At 49.9% G+C, this 17302-nt stretch overlaps 7 protein-coding genes across 7 annotated transcripts; 3 read left to right on the forward strand and 4 right to left on the reverse strand.

Moving 5' to 3' along the window:
* Positions 1-779: 779 nt before the first annotated feature.
* On the reverse strand, positions 780-2209 carry N7473_001296 (Nur1/Mug154 family protein; the record flags this gene model as incomplete). The annotated part of the gene is made up of 2 exons (XM_057147236.1): positions 780-1883; positions 1952-2209. The coding sequence occupies 2 exons, from the start codon at positions 2207-2209 to the stop codon at positions 780-782; spliced, it is 1362 nt and encodes a 453-aa protein (XP_057015122.1).
* Positions 2210-2538: 329 nt separating this feature from the next.
* N7473_001297 (H(+)-transporting V1 sector ATPase subunit F) lies at positions 2539-3205 on the forward strand (the record flags this gene model as incomplete). Its single annotated transcript, XM_057147237.1, has 5 exons — positions 2539-2562; positions 2631-2665; positions 2735-2768; positions 2863-3000; positions 3065-3205. 5 exons carry the CDS (start codon positions 2539-2541, stop codon positions 3203-3205), a joined length of 372 nt encoding a protein of 123 aa, XP_057015123.1.
* A 370-nt stretch (positions 3206-3575) lies between these two features.
* N7473_001298 (ML domain-containing protein) lies at positions 3576-4724 on the reverse strand. The gene is made up of 3 exons (XM_057147238.1): positions 4359-4724; positions 4070-4286; positions 3576-4000 (listed from the first exon to the last, which is right to left on the reverse strand). The coding sequence occupies exons 1-3, from the start codon at positions 4574-4576 to the stop codon at positions 3905-3907; spliced, it is 531 nt and encodes a 176-aa protein (XP_057015124.1). The 5' UTR covers positions 4577-4724; the 3' UTR covers positions 3576-3904.
* A 1442-nt stretch (positions 4725-6166) lies between these two features.
* On the forward strand, positions 6167-6694 carry N7473_001299 (DUF3176 domain-containing protein; the record flags this gene model as incomplete). The annotated part of the gene is made up of 2 exons (XM_057147239.1): positions 6167-6384; positions 6439-6694. The coding sequence occupies 2 exons, from the start codon at positions 6167-6169 to the stop codon at positions 6692-6694; spliced, it is 474 nt and encodes a 157-aa protein (XP_057015125.1).
* Positions 6695-8372: 1678 nt separating this feature from the next.
* Positions 8373-9698, reverse strand: bgt2 (GPI-anchored beta-1,3-endoglucanase EglC; the record flags this gene model as incomplete). Its single annotated transcript, XM_057147240.1, has 1 exon — positions 8373-9698. The coding sequence occupies one exon, from the start codon at positions 9696-9698 to the stop codon at positions 8373-8375; it is 1326 nt and encodes a 441-aa protein (XP_057015126.1).
* Positions 9699-11190: 1492 nt separating this feature from the next.
* Positions 11191-12758, reverse strand: N7473_001301 (putative peroxisomal 3-ketoacyl-coA thiolase (Kat1); the record flags this gene model as incomplete). Its single annotated transcript, XM_057147241.1, has 6 exons — positions 11191-11229; positions 11294-11405; positions 11464-11528; positions 11586-12434; positions 12497-12592; positions 12654-12758. 6 exons carry the CDS (start codon positions 12756-12758, stop codon positions 11191-11193), a joined length of 1266 nt encoding a protein of 421 aa, XP_057015127.1.
* A 1092-nt stretch (positions 12759-13850) lies between these two features.
* Positions 13851-15993, forward strand: N7473_001302 (putative bifunctional fatty acid transporter/acyl-CoA synthetase (FAT1); the record flags this gene model as incomplete). The annotated part of the gene is made up of 5 exons (XM_057147242.1): positions 13851-14136; positions 14197-14352; positions 14418-15564; positions 15620-15769; positions 15822-15993. 5 exons carry the CDS (start codon positions 13851-13853, stop codon positions 15991-15993), a joined length of 1911 nt encoding a protein of 636 aa, XP_057015128.1.
* Between the last annotated feature and the right edge of the window lie 1309 nt (positions 15994-17302).

The following is a 17302-nucleotide window of genomic DNA, read 5'->3' on the forward strand; positions in this document are numbered from 1 at the left end:
AAGGATACACCGAGACCCAGTGCGACAATGGTTATAAACGTAGGTCGTAGGTCGTGCGGGATGATGTCGAGGGCAACGATCGGACTCGGATGCTTGGGTTTTGGCGTAGACAAGACAAACAAGACGTACAAAAATCTCGCGGGGTCATCGAGATTAATCCAAAGAGTAGAATGAGCGAGGGTTTCAACGAGTAAGAATACTGTGGTCTCGTTGGCTGGAATGGTATGTGGTCGGCGATGAAGAATGCCAGCCCCCGCGCTGGAATGCCTCAAAATCTCGTCCGCCGCCATCTGGTATGACAGTCCGGTAAGTCGTCCCGAACTCTCCTACCTTTGACTAATTGCATCATTGGTACCAGACGACAATCTCGACTGGACCTTGTCGGAAGAGAAGGCACATTTCAGTGATCTGACATGGAAACCGCGACCCGCTATCAGGAGACAAAATGCGGTTTGGTCACGGAGAAATTGAAGAGAGACGGGGAATCTCCGACCGCAGAGCTATCAGTACAATGACGAGATTTCGCATTCTTAAGTGTGGCAGGCCGAGGTATAATGACCGAGCATCGAAGTTCGACGCTGCATCGAGTATCAGTTGGAATTAGGGCTAGGTATGTACTCGTTGCATCCAGACTTTAAATCAAGGTTGTCTTGATAAACCTGCATAGCAAGACCACGCAGGTGATGCACTAAATTCTCCGGACAACGACACGATATCATGGTATCATGCTGGGTGCTGGGCAAAAAGAAGAAAAAAAGTGTTCAATCATTCATTCGTATTTAGAACCTGCCAGTTTCACGGCGGTTGGATGGACCCAAGTTACTTGGTCTAAGTCCAGGTGCTGGACTACCTGTTGGTCCTGCCAAGCTGCTTCGCTTGAGTGGACTAGAGGGCTTCTTCAGAGGGCTGGTCCCTCGCTCTTTGTAGAAGAAGTCGCCATTATTTTGAACGCGACGCTCAAATGCAGTCGACGCTGATTTCCTCAAGGGGGAGTTGGCATGTGAGTAAACTCCGAGGCTACCGCCGTCGCCAGTGCTAGTTGAGCCTGGACGGAATTGGGGCTGTCGGATAGATGTGTTCGCAGTTCGAACTAGAGGGGAGCCATCACGCGGGATGACTGGCGTATGCAAGGATGGTTGAGTTTGGAAGATTGATCTTGAGGTTGGAGTAGAGTCCACTGGACGCCGTGGGGAAAAGCCCTCAGGGTCAACATGACTAACATAGTTCGGGTTGGGGCTAGTTTTGAATCCACGATTGATAATAAAAGTTGGCGTATAGGTTTCGACCTTGTTTGGGCTGTCAGATGCCGTGGTGAGGTCGCTGCTTTCTGTAAACTGGGTGCCAACATCTCTCATCAAGGGCTGAGTCCGCGGGTGAACGTATTTTGTGTCGTATTCCTTCATGACTTCTCTGTGCACGAGCATCGAATCCTTTGCTTGTTGCTTGTAGTACGAGGAGATGAAGGACATTTGAACCGAGAGGAGAACAGTCAAGAAAATGGTCGTCACAATTGTCACGCTGGGGCGAGGATCGGAGATCTGGGTCGGCAAGAAAAGATAATAAACCAATACATGGCCCGGGCTGAACAAGCAGAACAGTCGGACGCAGATCGGCAAAGGATCCCACATCGCCACTTCCCACACATCCCGATGCGCGTCGGGATGCGCTCGCGACTCGGCGGATTCTGAGGACATGGCATTGGCCAGATAGCGCAAAGGTGAGGCAATCATCGGGCTGGAATCGACTTTCACTCGAGTGGCGGAAGAAGTCGCAGGTGCTCTGTCGATAGGAGATTCAAACAAGCGGTAGTATCGCTTGCGGTAGAAGGTATAGACGGCATTGAACGCGGAGAACAATCCCAGAGTGTGCACGACGACAAATGCCTATGAAGAGAGGGAAGCGATAGTTAGCTACCAATCATTTGTACCAGGATGGACGTTCTGTCACATACAAACCAACTGAGCCATGGCATGCCATCATCGTCTCCAAACACATCGTCGATAGCTTGGCTCCCACTCGATCGGCTATTTGCTCGCGCAATCAGGAATACCAAATTCAGAGTGACACCAATAGTGAGACCCCAGTCCTTCTCCAGTTGATCCCAGTCGTATCCATCGATTGACTCTGACAGCCAAAGCAGAAAATCCCATGGGTTCAAGTAGGATGAAATGCGCTCCGCGAGCGGCTGGCGGCGCACGAGACGAGGCATGGCGTTGGAGGACCGGTGTGTATGTCGTAGAACAGAAGCTGATCCTCAGCCGCTTTGCCCTAGGCGATGATGTTAACAAGAGACATTCAGAGTGAAACCGAAGCTGTCAATGATGAAGGGAGAAACAATGAACCTTCGTCTTCAAAAGGTAAACAAAATTGCATCAGCTTACGTAATGGCCAGCTTCTCCGCGATAACCACCTTGCGGCGATCGGCGGGCAACGACATTCAGAGCCTCGACTGACCTGGACTGAGCTTAGCTCTTGTTTCACCGCGGAGCCTCTCTCTGTCCAAATTTTGCGGTTTATTTCTTCACTTGTTCTGTCATCATGGCGTCGGCCGCGACATACAAGGTACTTGACACCTAGTGTATTGAACCATCTCACCCCTCCGATAATGGCCCTAACTTCTTTGACTGCAGGACCGACAACTTCTCGCTGTCATTGGGGATGAAGAGTGAGTTTCTCTGTGTCGATTTACTTGACTCAAGAGGTTTGAACCCACACTAACCTCGAGTGTATCTAGCTCCGTTACGGGTCTTCTCCTCGCTGGCATCGGTGTACGTACCCCTCACGAGGCCTACAGCCCAAGCTAGGCTATATCCTAGCATATATGAGGCGATTCCAATCTCACACGATCTGTTACATTAATAGCACGTCACCGAAGGCGCAGATGCCCAGCGTAACTTCCTAGTCGTCGATTCCAAGACCGAGACATCGCAAATCGAGCAAGCTTTCCAGAACTTCACGCAGGAGCGAAAGGACATCGCCGTTCTCCTGATCAACCAACACGTTCGTCTTCCGCCAATTATTGAGGCTACATTGGTACATTTCCTCTGACCCAAATTCTCAACAGATCGCCGAGCGCATCCGCCATAGCGTAGACTCCTTCGCCGACCCCTTCCCTGCCGTTCTCGAAATCCCCAGCAAAGACCACCCATATGACCCCGAGAAGGACAGTGTCCTTAAGCGTGTGCGACGACTGTTTGGAGAGTAAGCTAGCCGAGGAGTTCATTTTCGTCCTGGCTTAGCTCACAAGATGTCTGGCTACATCATGTTTTCATATCGTCTGTTTCATGCTAAAATGTTCCGGTTTGTTTTTTTGACCGTTTGGGGTCTAACATTCAGCTTGCAACTATAGCTGAATGTTGTGGGAAAGTGATAAGAAGCTTTAGAGGGAAGATACCCAACGTACCTAAGATATGCATATAGTACGGCTTCAATATATCTTATGTCGAGCTTTGTATGTGATGTACAGATGATTGTAGCTTCCAGGGGGTTACCAGGGGGTTACACATCATGTTACTCCCATCGTTATGTCTCGTGAACTACGAAAGTATCGACGTATAAATTCATATAAAAATAGTATTCCATGTATATTATCCGAACCATGACGAAAGCGCCCGCCCTGAACTAAATTCGAGGTAATCAAGCAGTGAGATGCAAAGTTAACAGCATGAATGGCAGAGGCATAGTGATACCTGAATAGACTGTATGGCTTGGAACAGGCAGAAAAGTCGAGTGATAGGCAAAATCAAACATGTACTAGGGTCGTGACAGGACGTAGGCAAAAGCGTAACTAGCATAGAGGGGCTTCAACAAGCAAAGGCCGAGATATTTCCAACGTGAAATAGATAGATGAGGCCACCAGAAGTGTGGATGCAAGCGGAGGATAGTTCCCAGGTGCGAACAGCGATTAGAACTTGATCTTGAACTCGATGTTGTCGGCCTTGAGGCAGGTGACCTTCTTCTCATCCTTGGTGTAGACATCGGCGAGCACAGAGTAGCGACCCTGTGGGATGAGTAGTTAGTATCTTAAGTATGATGAATTGCACAACGCCTTGTTTATATGAAGACTTACCGGAGGAATCTGCTTGGGCAGGTCGACTTGCTTCGTCAAGACCATGCTACCCTTCTCCAGAGGGCACTTCAGATCAACATTCTCAATCTGGTCACACAAGTCCATAGTTTGCTTCACCAAAGTGATAACACCCCACTTGACTTCAACGTTCACGATAGCACCCTTGGTGATGGTTTCGTGGAAAGTACCCGACGCGGTAATAGTGAGTGTCTCGCCACTAATAAAGAAACAGACTGTTAGCATAAAAGCACTTTACAAACACAGACGTCCAGGTTCCCATTTGACTCACGCTTGAGGAGGGTTGGGCGACAGATCGACCGAGTCGATGGTGAGGAGATGAGATGATGGAGGTTCACAGAATTCTAGGGGGTTTTCGCCATCAACTGGGTTCTTGCGCTCGTCTTCCGCACGGATCGGGGCCTGCGAGGGGTCGAAGAGGGCTGGAAAGGAGGCCGCTGCAACGAGAGGAGAGGCGAGAAGCAGGGCGGCGGCTGATAAGAACTTCATGATTGCAATGGTCGTGGTTTCTGGTGGGAGATCTGTGTATTTGGTGGCTTCTAAGGACCTAGATACTTGATCTTAGGTCTTGAAGGCCCGGGCACGGAGAGAAAGACGAGTAGAGAGGCAGAGCGTTTAATCTCCAAGACAAGGTTGGGGTTAAGGATTGAGGCTGGTCCTGCAAGATGGTGTCACTTGATGACGACGGGGCCACGTGATTGGCTTGGCCGCTTTAGGCTTGGATCGTCCGCTTCCCCTCACGACTTTCATTCTTGCTTGCCCCATCACTGGTACCTGCAGCTTGCTTCAGAAGCAGTGGCGTCTTGAACTTTGAAAACCTGTTTGTGTACTTGAATAGGTCTAATTTGATTCATTCTGTTATTTGATATATGAGATTGTCAAAATGCCGAACAGAGTCAACTTCAACCAGACTTCCTTATCGCGACTGACCCACTTTGCTCCAGGTTTTATCGGTCGGGTAATGAAGAGCTGTCGATAATCTCCAGTATGTAGATGAAAAGGCTAAACGCAAGGGAAATGGTGCATCTATGAAGATCATCAGTTTGCTATAGTAATAGAATCTGATCTATAATTGAGTGACCACACATGGCATCCACTAATGTGGTTGATATGAGACCCAACCCAGACCTCTCGAAGGCGTTGTATATCCTACCTTATCGGACAACAAGATAATGAATATGATGCTTTGCCGGGTAAACTAGTGCCATATATCGTCCGCCCAATCAGTACCTATCCCATACGGATTCTATGACCTTGAATCCGACATCCACACACGGAAATACATGTCCATGTATCCCATGCGTTTATAATCCCAGAAGAAATCTTCCTAAAGAATACTCAAAGCAACTCGAAATCAAAATGCCCAGCTTCCACAGGACTTCTCTTCCCATTCCTAGCAACCTTACGGTGTTTCTAGTGTTTCACACCCGCCTGCCCCGAATAATGTCGTTTCTGAATTCACACGACATCACCAAGAGGCGGATATTTGCAAACTTTTACAGCCCAAGAATATCTGTGGATTTACAAAATCCCCACTTACACCCTCTTGCACCCTCAACCATCCATATTGATAGGTCGATCCCGTTGAACCAGCGGGTCACAGCCAAACAACGTTCCCCAGCACTAAACTACACCAGGGTAGATCACCTCGACCCTAAAAATTGTCGCGATTTTTCTCCACGACCTTGACCCTAGTTTCACTTGCTGGCCCGATGAGGAAAGCGAGGAGTAGCTCAGTCGGGTGCAACCATGCGAATTTTCCCCCATACAAGATTTTTTGGCTTTTTAACATCGGCCTGCTCCGTTCTTTTCCCTGTCCTTGCGGTTTCTAGTTGATTGGAAAGTATGGAGCAGCCCAAAGACGGGTATCGACTCTCATATGTAAGGCTAGATGATGGGCCGGAGAGCTCGGTTGCGCCTCGAACACGGCCGCTGTCATCTGCCGAACAGGTGTTCCTGCAATCTCAGACACGGGCATTCTGGGGCGGGAGCTGGACTTTCGAAATTCTGGGATGACTCATATCGATTGTGTTTCTTGTTGCTATTATAGTGGTTCTATTCCATTATGATGGAAGACCGATGCCTGAGTGGCCCTATGGTATCACGCTCAACGCGCTGGCCTCAGTGCTTAGTACAGTCATGAAAGCCACGATGGCTTTTATTTTGACTGAATGCCTGGCGCAATTGAAATGGTCATGGTTCCGTGGTGGGAACAGGTTAAGTGACCTTGCACTGCTTGACGCTGCGAGTCGTGGAGCCGCGGGGACATTTATTGTGCTTTTTCGTTTCTTGCCTCGGTGAGTAGGTCTATTCTCTTCAATAGATATTTTCAAATTACTAACTTACTATAGTCATCTCGTCACCTTTGGATGCTTCGTCTTGGTCCTTGCAGTAGCTACGGATCCATTCGTACAACAGGTCATGTCCATCAAGATGCGATCTGTCAAAGCACCAGGCCAATCTTCCATCCAAATTTGCAATACTACAATCTACGCAGATTACGGCGAGGGAGCTGGACCAGGCATGAACAAACTCCCTCTCACAAGTATAGGAGCAATATATTCCGGCCTCTCCCAACTCAACGCCCCAGCAGCAAAAGCTCAATGATGAGCTGTCCAACAGGAAACTGCACATTTGCACCTTACCAAACCCTCGGTTTTTTATTCAACGGAACTCGCTATGACTAGCCACACGAACACTGCAAAGACTGCACATACAACGTGAACTGGCTAAGCCGTCTCGCAATGGCAAATTCCCTAAGCTCCTTATTAACAAGGCTCCCTATTCGCCAGCTACCGCCCATCCTGGTCCTCGGATACAATCGAAACCCTCCACGGCACCAATGGAAACTACACAGACACTAACTCCGTATTCAACTCACTATCCTCCTCCCTCTCACTCATCGCACGATCCCAAATCTGCTCGGCAACAGTTAACGGCACCGCCTGGACTGTCGTATCATACATACGTGCATGTGAGATGGCCATGGCTGATTCTCCCCGGTGTATTGGTTGTTCTTAGTTTGATTTTCTTGGTGATTACCATTTTGCATACAAGGAATCAGTATATTTGGAAGTCGTCGCCTTTGGCGTTACTTTTTTCGGATTTGTCGATTGATGAGGATATGCCTTTGAGAAGGGATCCGACGTTGAAGAGGATGGAGGATACGTCGAGGAATATGGAGGTTTGGTTGGAGACTACGAAGGAGGGGGTCAAGTTGAAGGCGGTTCCTACGAGGTAGATCTTGTTTGTGGGATGTATGATACTTTGATTTTACTGTGTATTAAATGTAACAAATCTAATGACATCCAATATTGAAATAAACTTTTAAGGTCCATGCACAAATATTTGAGTCATTTACTCGAGTGCGGGCAGCATTTACCCTCCAAGCCCGACCTCGCAGTCATAAATTTCAGGTACTTGCCTGACATCCAGGCACACAGTATCAGTCTCGAGGTGCCCCTATCTTCCAAGCAATCAGCCCGTATCTCCCAAAAAAGCAACTTCAACCAAACAAAGTTCTAGATGGAAAGCGTCAAATCCGGGTTACACTGCACCGAGTGGCTTACACACAGGTCGCACACGAGCGGAGCAACATGTCCATTTCGGAGGGATGAGACAGCATGTCCGACAAAACGACATATAATTACTTCTTCGAACATTGGTTTGACAGCTTATTCTCCGTAACTTTCTTCCGCAAAACATGTCTCGCACGGCCGTCTGAAATACCATCGAAAAGTCCCGATTCTAGACCACGGGATCTCCATCGCGCTGTGGGCAGCTATAGTGGGTCTAATCTAGGAGGTGGTAAGGTGGTAATTGGTCTGTGGATGATGTTTGTTTCATTAATGTCCTGGTCTATAAAAGGCTACCTGTGGAAAAGGGGGAAGATATATTTAGGAATGTTGTGGAATTCAGGGTTTTGAAGGGATACTACCCCATCAAGACGATCTGTGCAATTATCAAGTAATAATGAGTATATAATAGGGGGTTAGGGGTTAGACGAAAATAGTAGCAGGTGGTTGGCCGGGCAATTTCCCTGACCTGAGCGAGTAGACTAGTTACGTAGATCCTCTAGGTAGCATACAAGCAGAGACGGTTATAGTAGAAAGATCAAAGTGAAGCCGGAGATACGTTGAATTCTATAACAAAATATACAGATAATAAACGAGAGTGAGAAAAGAATATCCACAATATAAAAAACGATGCTCCGGGATCGCGGTGCTATCCAGATTCAATTCGCCCAGCCAGTCACGCCTGATAGAACCCAAGATGAATATCGCACTTAAACAGCAATGGCGAGGACCAGAGCAGCGGCAAGGGCACCAAAGGCCGAGCCGGTGGAGCGGGTAGCAGAATTGAAGCTGGTGGTGGAGGTGGCAGAGGCAGAGCTGCTAGATCCGGAACCAGAACCGGAACCAGAGTTGGAAGAGCCAGAGGAAGAAGAGCCGGAGGAGGAGCTGCCGGAGTTGGAAGCAGAGGTGCCAGAGCTAGAAGAGGCAGTCTGGGTGGCGACGATCAGGGGGGTGGAGGTCTGGGTAGCGGGGTGAGTGTTGTGGCCAACACCGAAGCTAGCCCGGGAGGAGGTAGCGAAGCCACTGACGGAGGAAGAAGAGGCCGAGCCGGACTTGGTGCTAGAGCTGGTAGAGGACGAGGCGGAGGCCGAGCTGGTTGAGGTGGAGGTGGTGTTGCAGGACAGGTTGAACAGGGGGTTGGTGCTGGAGGTGCTACCGGTGACACCGAAGCTGGGGCTGGAACCGGCATCGGCGAGCATGTACCACCAGGTGTTGGTCTCGCCAAAGAGAGGGCAGCCAACCTCGTCCCAGTACTGCTTGGCGTTGGCGAGAGAGGCAACGGCGTCGCCCTCGTTGGGGCCGCTGACGGGCCAGCCAGTCTCGGTGATCCAGACCTCCTTGCCGTTGGCGACGGCCTTGGTCTTGGCTACGGCGTCGTCGAAGAGGGACTTGCCCTGGTCGATGCCGTTGGCCATGGTGGTCTGGTAGTAGGGGTAGCCGTCGAAGCCGAGCCAGTCGATCTCGTCGATCACGGCGGCGTTGGTGCCGTTGGTCCAGGCATCCCAGGTGTCGACGTGACCGACGGAGGCGCCGCTCAGGGAAGTTCCGGAGATGGCAGACTTGACCTGCTTGATGTAGTTGACCAGGGTGTCGGGGTTGATACCGACGCCAGCCTTGTTCTTGGCACCAGTGACTGAGTTACGGTAGAGATCCTCGCTGCCGACGGAGATACCGACGACCAGCTTGGTGAAGGACTCGCCATAGGTGTTGATGGCGGACTCGAGGGCGGCGATCTCGTTGTCGACGTTGCCGCCGGAGGTCCAGAGACCGAGCAGGAGAGAGGTCTCCGAGGCAATAGCAGCGGGAATAGCCTGGATAGGGTCGTTGGTGGTACCGCCCTGAATCATGGTGTACAGACGGGCACTGGTGAAGCCGGAGGTGCCGACGAGGTTCTTGGCTGTCTGGAACTCGGTCTTGAAGTCGGCCTCGTAGTTGTAGCTACCATCGGTCTTGGTGGTACCATAGTTGAAACCCTGGTGGGCAGCCTCGACGGCGGCAATGGACAGAGCCAGAGCAATGGCTTGCTTGGAGAACATTTTGGATGTGTATTTAACGAATGTGTCGTGTGAGTATATCGAGGTCTAAGAAAGAGAAACAGAAGATGAAGAATGCAACGAGTGGCTTGGAAGTATCGAATATAGATCAAAAGATCAAAAGATCCTTATAAAAGCGAATGTATCAAGGAAACACAAGAAGAAAAATCGTTGAAGTGAGAGAGAAAGAGGGAGAAAGGAGTGAGAAGTGAGAGTGTACAGTAATAATATGTAGGAGAATAAAAAAGCCAGGCCCCCAAAAAGGGCCAAAGACCAGAGACAATGAGAACACATCCAAGTTCTAGACTACGCCACCGGAGAAACCGAGTGGACACATTGTGGACCGCGACACGTTTGCTTGTCTGCACCGACTGGCAGCCGATTGGACAGTTTGTTCCAAAAATGTTCCAAAAATACTCGGGCATCCAATAACCACCCAAACCGGCTTTCAAGTGGGCTGCCCTGGCAGACGGGTGGACAGTTGGACGGTGAAAAGGCTTGCAGTGGCACTTTAGTCACTTTGGTGCCTGTCGCAATCCCCCGGGTATGACCTTTTGCTGGCTGGAATCGTTGGAATCGTTGGGTCCCATGTCATTGGGGCTTGGAGTTGTGATGGGAATAGAGTTTGCACCCGTGGAGCCAGCGAAAAGTGCAACCTGAACCAACTCGGAATTCGAGGTCCATTCGATGGTCAGGTCTGGTTCTGGTGTGGTTCAGCCCTGACAGTCCAGTCCCTTACTCTGGGATGAACCGTTTTGTGGGTGAGCGTTCGAGATTTTGCATGTCGCCTGGGTTGCGTTGCTCCGGGCAGTCCGGAACCTCGGCATTTGCCATTAAACCCGACTCTGCAGGAGAGGAAACTGAGCACAGTCAGACATCAGTGATCAGATGCCCAACAGCATGAGACATGAGGTCATAACCTAGCTTGCTTTTGTCACGGAGGAAGTTGTCTCCTCTGTGATCTGACCCCAACGTATCATCTCTCACAAAATCGAGTTGACGAGTGTCAATCGACTGCCAACTTTGCCGTAATTTTCCTCGGCGGATCACGCTAGTCCTATTTGGGAATGTCTGTACCTGGGATACTTGCCTCATACCTCAGGCACTCAAACTGTGGGCGAAGTCGAGTCTTCGGCCGATCACTTGAGCCAGGACATCCATGATGACGCCAAGATCTTTGTCTTAGGTATTCTAGCACTTTTCGATTCTTCCAAATATAATACCAGACCCACACCTTTAAGGGTCTGGTTCAGGGTATTTCGGGAAAAGGTCCTGCCATTTCCGGTTATTATGAGGAAAAGCCATGTCGCGTGGTCTGCCGGTGATATATCCCACGCCGGGCGCCACCAGATCATGCCGGTGAGCAAATGACATATCAGAACTCTATTACATTCAAATAGACTCATCCATTGAAAGTGAATCATACATCGCAATTTATCAGTAGGATATATACATAATTAAAAAAAAGGGAGATTCATAGCATATTTCCGAGATTCTAGTGCTCGGAAACAAAGATGCCGGCCATACCCATGCCCTGGTGCGAAAGTTAGTATCATCAAGTCTCACTCATCAGGGACATAGTCAAAGTAAGCACTTACAGTTCCAACACACATCGAGGTCACAGCCACGCGCTTGTCCTGGCGACGCAGCTCAGCCAAAGCAGTGACAACCTGGCGGGCACCTGTAGCACCCAAGGGGTGACCGAAAGCACTGTTGCAGAGTCAGTATGGAATAACTCAATCGACGAGGCATATCTGGGTTCATTTACATAGCACCACCACGAGGGTTCACCTTCTTCTCGTCCAGACCCAGCTTGCCGACACAGTAGACACCCTAGAAAACTAGTTAGTTGACTAAAAATAACAAATCCAATCCAAACGGTGAACTAACCATAGAAGCAAAAGCCTCGTTAATCTCAAAGACATCAACCTCATCCTTGTTCAGACCAAACTTGCCCAGAATCTTAGGAATGGCCAAAGAAGGCCCAATACCCATAATACGCGGCTCCAACCCAGCAACGGTAGCACCACAGAACTTGCCAACAATAGGCTGACCCAACTTCTGCGCCTGCGACCGCTTCATCAGAACCAGCGCCGCAGCACCGTCAGTAATCTGACTGGCATTACCACCAGTGGTAGCACTGGGCTGCCACTGAGGGAAAGCAGCGCGAATCTTGCCAAGGGACTCAGGAGTAGTACCATAACGAATACCATCATCCCGATCCACAACAATATCCTTAACCTCGCCCGTCTTGGGATCCTTGATCTGCGTCTTGATAGGCACAATCTCATCCTCAAACCAACCCGCCTTCTGCGCATGCTCGGCCTTCTGGTAACTCCCCGCGGCGAACTTATCATGCTGCTCACGGGTAATGTCAAACTGCGCCGCCACGTTCTCCGACGTGTGGCCCATGGGCATGTAGTTCTGCGAGGCGAGGGGGTGCTGGTTGATGCGCTCGGCCATCTCGGGGGCACCGCCGTCGGCGTTGGTGCTCATGCTCTCGGCGCCAACGGCGATGCCGACGTCGATGGAGCCGGCGAGGATCTGGTTGGCGATGTTTTGGATGGCGAGGAGGCCGGATGAGCAGAAGCGGTTGGAGACTGAGGCGGCCGTGCTGACGGGGAAGCCGGCGGCTAGGACGGCGGAGCGGGCGATGTAGGCGGAGCCTTGGGCGAGACAGTTGCCGACGCAGACATCCTCGACGAGGTTGGGGTCGATCTTGGAGTTTTCGCGGACGGCCTGAATAGTGTTAGGGGAGAGTTGCGTTGTAATGGGTATGGAGATGCGTGGCGGTTACTTACGGTGAGGAGGGAGATTAGGAGGTTATCGACGGTGGTGTCCTTGAAGCCACCCTTGCGCGCCTTGGTGAGCGGCGTACGGGCGAGATATGTGATGACCTGAAGCAGATGTTGTTAATTGACTGATTTCGTAATAACACCACCGAGGAACAAAACTTACCACATCGTCGGGGTTCTTCGCGAGAACCCTAGCCTTGGCCGCCGACACACCAGCAGGGGACAACTGCTTAGAGATGGACGATAATCTCTGCTGAGGAGAAGACATGACTGCGAATAAATCTATGAAGATTTGATGCTAAGATAGATCGACAAATCTGCACAGAAGAAAGGAAAGGAATACAAAAAATTAGAAGTAGAAGAGAGATACGCTCCACGGCCGGAGCTGCACTTTTTTATCAGTCTCCGGGGTGGCAGAAACGCGGGGAGAGAATTGAACCGCGGCTCATCAGACTTGTGACGAGTGTAGTATAATCGCCGAGCTTCACTTTTTACTCTTTCGAAGGACCGAGCCGACCGTTGTCACTCCAAATACGCGGACTTGACCACGGAGGATGTTAGACAGACTCCGCAGTTCAGCCGAGTCGGGTGTTGTCAGCCGAGTGGAAGTGCCGTTGGGCTCAGCCTGGTGGCCCTACGATACCGTCACACTTGGTTACAACTGCGCCCTCGGCTTGGAACAGGACTTGCTTATTGGTGGATTGGCCGTATTTTACGAACAGTAATTTCAATCATTTCAAGACAGTGGAAGCTTATGGTGATCATGCAGATCGGACAAATGCCGATGTCAGACAAATGAAAAGAAACAGAAATACGTAGATGACACTGGAAAGTGAGAATAGCATCAGCTATGCTATTATCAACTCGATTGTTGGAAGCCTAAGTCAATTGTTTAGAACAGGTTCAATACCGGCCAAACCCCCACGAACCGGCGTAAAACGGCCCGGACCAGACTCGCGGGGAACGACAGTCTTTAAGTCCCGTGATGGGGAAAGATTCTCGAAAATACGGGGAATCTGCCGTAATGATCCTCCGCCTCGGCCCTTTAATCTGCGAAATTGGCTGTATCGACCTGTTTGCTGTCCTAAACAGCCTTATCTTGTAATAAACGGCAGATCGAGCCAGACCAACTTCCGTCTGGAGCTCACCAATAGACCTTGGGGTATTACTTTCTTATAACCGCCACAGCCTCGTAATTTCCCTAGTCTTCACATTGATTTGTACCTGCGAAGCTCTGTCAGAGAACAACAAGGGAGCTCTGAATTCCTCACTTGAACGCTATATAAGTGACAGTGCGATTCGACCTCGAGCGTCACCAACCGATTTGCGACGGAACTCGAACTACTGCTAGCTGGACACCATGGACATCCTCTCCGAAGCTAGTGGGCCCGCCGTGGCCATGGCATCGGCGCTGGCTGTTGGCGCAGGTGCCTACCTGAATGCAAAGCTTGCGATCTCAACGGATTTGACAGCAATTTCTAATGACCGCGCCTTTGGCAAGCGACTGGGCGAGCGTATCGGCAGTCTCGGCGAGTCAGCTACTATTTACAAACTTCTTCAGCGAGTTGTTGATGTGGAGGGGCACGGTGCGGCTGATGCGCTCTGGTTTGAACATCAAACCTGGTCATACAACCAGATCAAGGATTGTAGGTTGTCTCTTGCGGTTTTAGGGTGGATTCTGCGAAACTAATTGCGCCTTTGTATAGCTGTTGATCGATTGGCGGCTTTGCTTCATGCTCGAGATATCAAGGCGGGTGATTTCGTGGGTGTTTTCACGACTAATTCACCTGAAATGGTCATTATCCTCTATGCGCTGGCCAAGTTGGGTGCTGTGGCCGCCATGATCAACACTAATCTGCGGGGTAAGTCTTCCATTATCTCTTTACAAGCACTAAAGTGCTCGGAACAACTACTAACGATTCCCTAGATGACACTTTCATCCACTGTCTCAACGTCTCCGACTCAAAATCCATCATCTCAACACCCGATCTTTCCCAATTCGTTTGCGCTGATCTACCACACATCGCTTTCAACCTCTCGTCCTTCAAGGGCGTCTCGGCTGGACCAGTCGAACTTATCACAGCATCAGATTTGCACCAATATTCACCATCAGGACTGGCGCCTGCCAAACGCACACCCAAAGATTTGACCGCCCTGATCTACACCTCCGGCACGACTGGAAAGCCCAAGGCCTGCGCTGTCCGGAACATGATGGCCCTGGTCACTTCTACCCCCCTTTCAACAGACGCGAAGAACCCGTCCAAGTACTACCCCCTCCGCACATATTCATCCCTCCCCCTCTTCCACGGCACAGCCTTCTTTACTGGACTGTGTTATTCGGTCGGTAATGCCGGCACGCTCTGCCTGAGACGTAAATTCTCAGCCTCCCAGTTCTGGAAGGATGTGCATGATTCAAAGGCTACGCGTATTTTGTACATCGGCGAGTTGTGCCGGTATCTACTCTCCACACCTCCGTCACCATACGACCGCAACCACAACTGCATCGCCGCATCGGGTAACGGACTCCGCGGCGAGATTTGGGAGAAGTTCCGTGAGCGATTCGGTGTGCCAGAGATACGCGAGTTCTATCGTTCCACAGAGGGAATCGCTAAATTCGATAATCACGGTGTTGGAGCCTGGGGTGCTGGCAAGGTTGGCTTCTCAGGTCCGATTCGTCGATTCCTCGAGGACGACACTTTTATTGTGAAGTATGATACGGAGACGGAGATGCCTTTCCGTGATCCAGGGACTGGATTCTGTGTTCGTGCGAGGTTGGGTGAGGAGGGTGAGGCGATTGGTCGTGTGCGGGATCGTGGTCTGTTGACTGAGTATCTGCGTAATGAGGATGCTACTGAGGGCAAGTTGCTGCGTGATGTGTTCCAGAAGGGGGATCTTTTCCAACGCACGGGTGATCTGGTTGTTCAGGATCACTCAGGTTGGATTAAGTTCCAAGATCGCGTTGGTGATACTTTCCGCTGGAAGGGCGAGAATGTTAGTGCGGGTGAGATTCGGGATCATATCTGCCGGATTGAGGGTATTCATGATGCTGTGGTATATGGAGTCAAGCTTGCTGGGTAAGTATGCAAGACACCGTGAAAAGAGGAATAGCTCTCTAATACACCATTCTAGTTACGACGGCCAAGCCGGTGCTGCTGGCATCACCCTTGAAGAGCACTCCCCCGCCTTTGAGATCGAATTCATCTCGAACTTGTACAAGGAGCTAAAGAAGAAAGGCGTTCCCTCTTATGCATTCCCCCGTCTAGTTCGGATCACCGAGAAGTAAGTCTTGTAATCGTCTCAAATCTATGATCAATTCTAACATTCATCACAGGGTCGCCACTGGCGTGACTTTCAAACAAGCAAAGGGCGATCTCGTTAAGAAGGGATGGGATCCCCGTAAGGACTGGGGCGGCGATACCCTGTACTGGCTTAATGGGACCAAGTACGAGAAACTGAATGACCAGAGTTGGTCACAGATCGAGGGAGGTAGGGCCAAGCTGTGAAGTTTGGTAGATAAAGACTGGCGATAGACTGTCTCTGTGTATATAGATCATAGACTATGCATGTACAATTTTCTTTGACTCGGGACCGTGTTTCTTGAGTCAAAACAGTTGATCCTTGGGTTCTGCGATATTTAATGGTAACTGTGTCGGTGAAGTCTGTTTGTTTGTGCAATCTAGGTGACGGTAAAACTGCCGCCTCGGGAAGGCATCGACTCCCGGAGCGTAGGATTAGCTAGTCACCCCGCCGCCCAGAGCAACCTGATCGCTCACCCTGATGCTCATGCTGATCGGCCCATTTGGTCTCATTTCGCCTCTCCGTTGTATAAGGTCCTCCGACGCTAACGGCACTTCTTACTGCCTTCTTCTAGTGTTCCTGGGAGCGAAGGCCAGGATATGACGTGCTCTCACGTAGCTATGGTAACTTCTCTCTCCTTTCCTACTAGCTAAGTTAGTGGTCGACTTAACCTGCCTCGCAGCCTGTGTGAGAATTTGAGCGCCTCACTATCTATGCTCTGTATCATTCACTCCTTCCTTTACAATACAACGAGTACTTCCCTTTTCTTATATTCTCAAAGCCTGTGGCTAGGATCGTACTCACATAATCTCATGACCTGCCAGAAGCCTTGACTGAAAAGATATGCTATGCTACGGAAAGATAGACATAATCTTAGCCTGAATGTTACTTTGAACAAAAATATTGATCTTGTGTCTCTAGGAACGCTTCCTTGAGTCGACCCACTATGAGCTTGAACGAGTTTCTATTTAACTGCATTAAACAGTCCGAAACTCGGCTCGATTATATAGGTGGTCTTACTACGAGCTGCGTTAACTACGGATCCGATATGGCGTCTTCTTATCCTCCAATTCATAGTGCCCTGACCGAAGAGCTATCAAGGTCTGATATATTAATGGCCTAACGATCCTTTCCTTACAGTTTCCCTTCCTACATCCTATTAAGACTAGTCTCAATTTCTCCTACTTCAACTGGCTAAAAAACCCCCGCCTTTAAAATGGTAACCCTGAATCATCAAAGATTCTAGCGGCTAACGTCGAACCCCCCACAAAGCTGCCCTTTACTTGATTGTGAATCCCGGACCACTATCTTAGCAGAGCAACCGAGCCTCGGGGAAAATTGCGAAGTAAGTGGCTATATCCCGGAGAATAACTTACTACGAGAAGAGCACAGAATAATGAATTTTGGTTAGTTATATCGCTAGCGTTTCCTTCGAACCTCTCTAATTAATACATAAAATTCTAGCGTTAGAACTTAGCTATCTATTATGATACATGCCTAGGCCTCATGGTCATA

Source organism: Penicillium subrubescens (assembly GCF_028828155.1).
Source record: "Penicillium subrubescens strain IBT 31985 chromosome Unknown utg000001l_segment0_segment0, whole genome shotgun sequence".
Taxonomy (NCBI): Eukaryota; Fungi; Ascomycota; class Eurotiomycetes; order Eurotiales; family Aspergillaceae; genus Penicillium; species Penicillium subrubescens.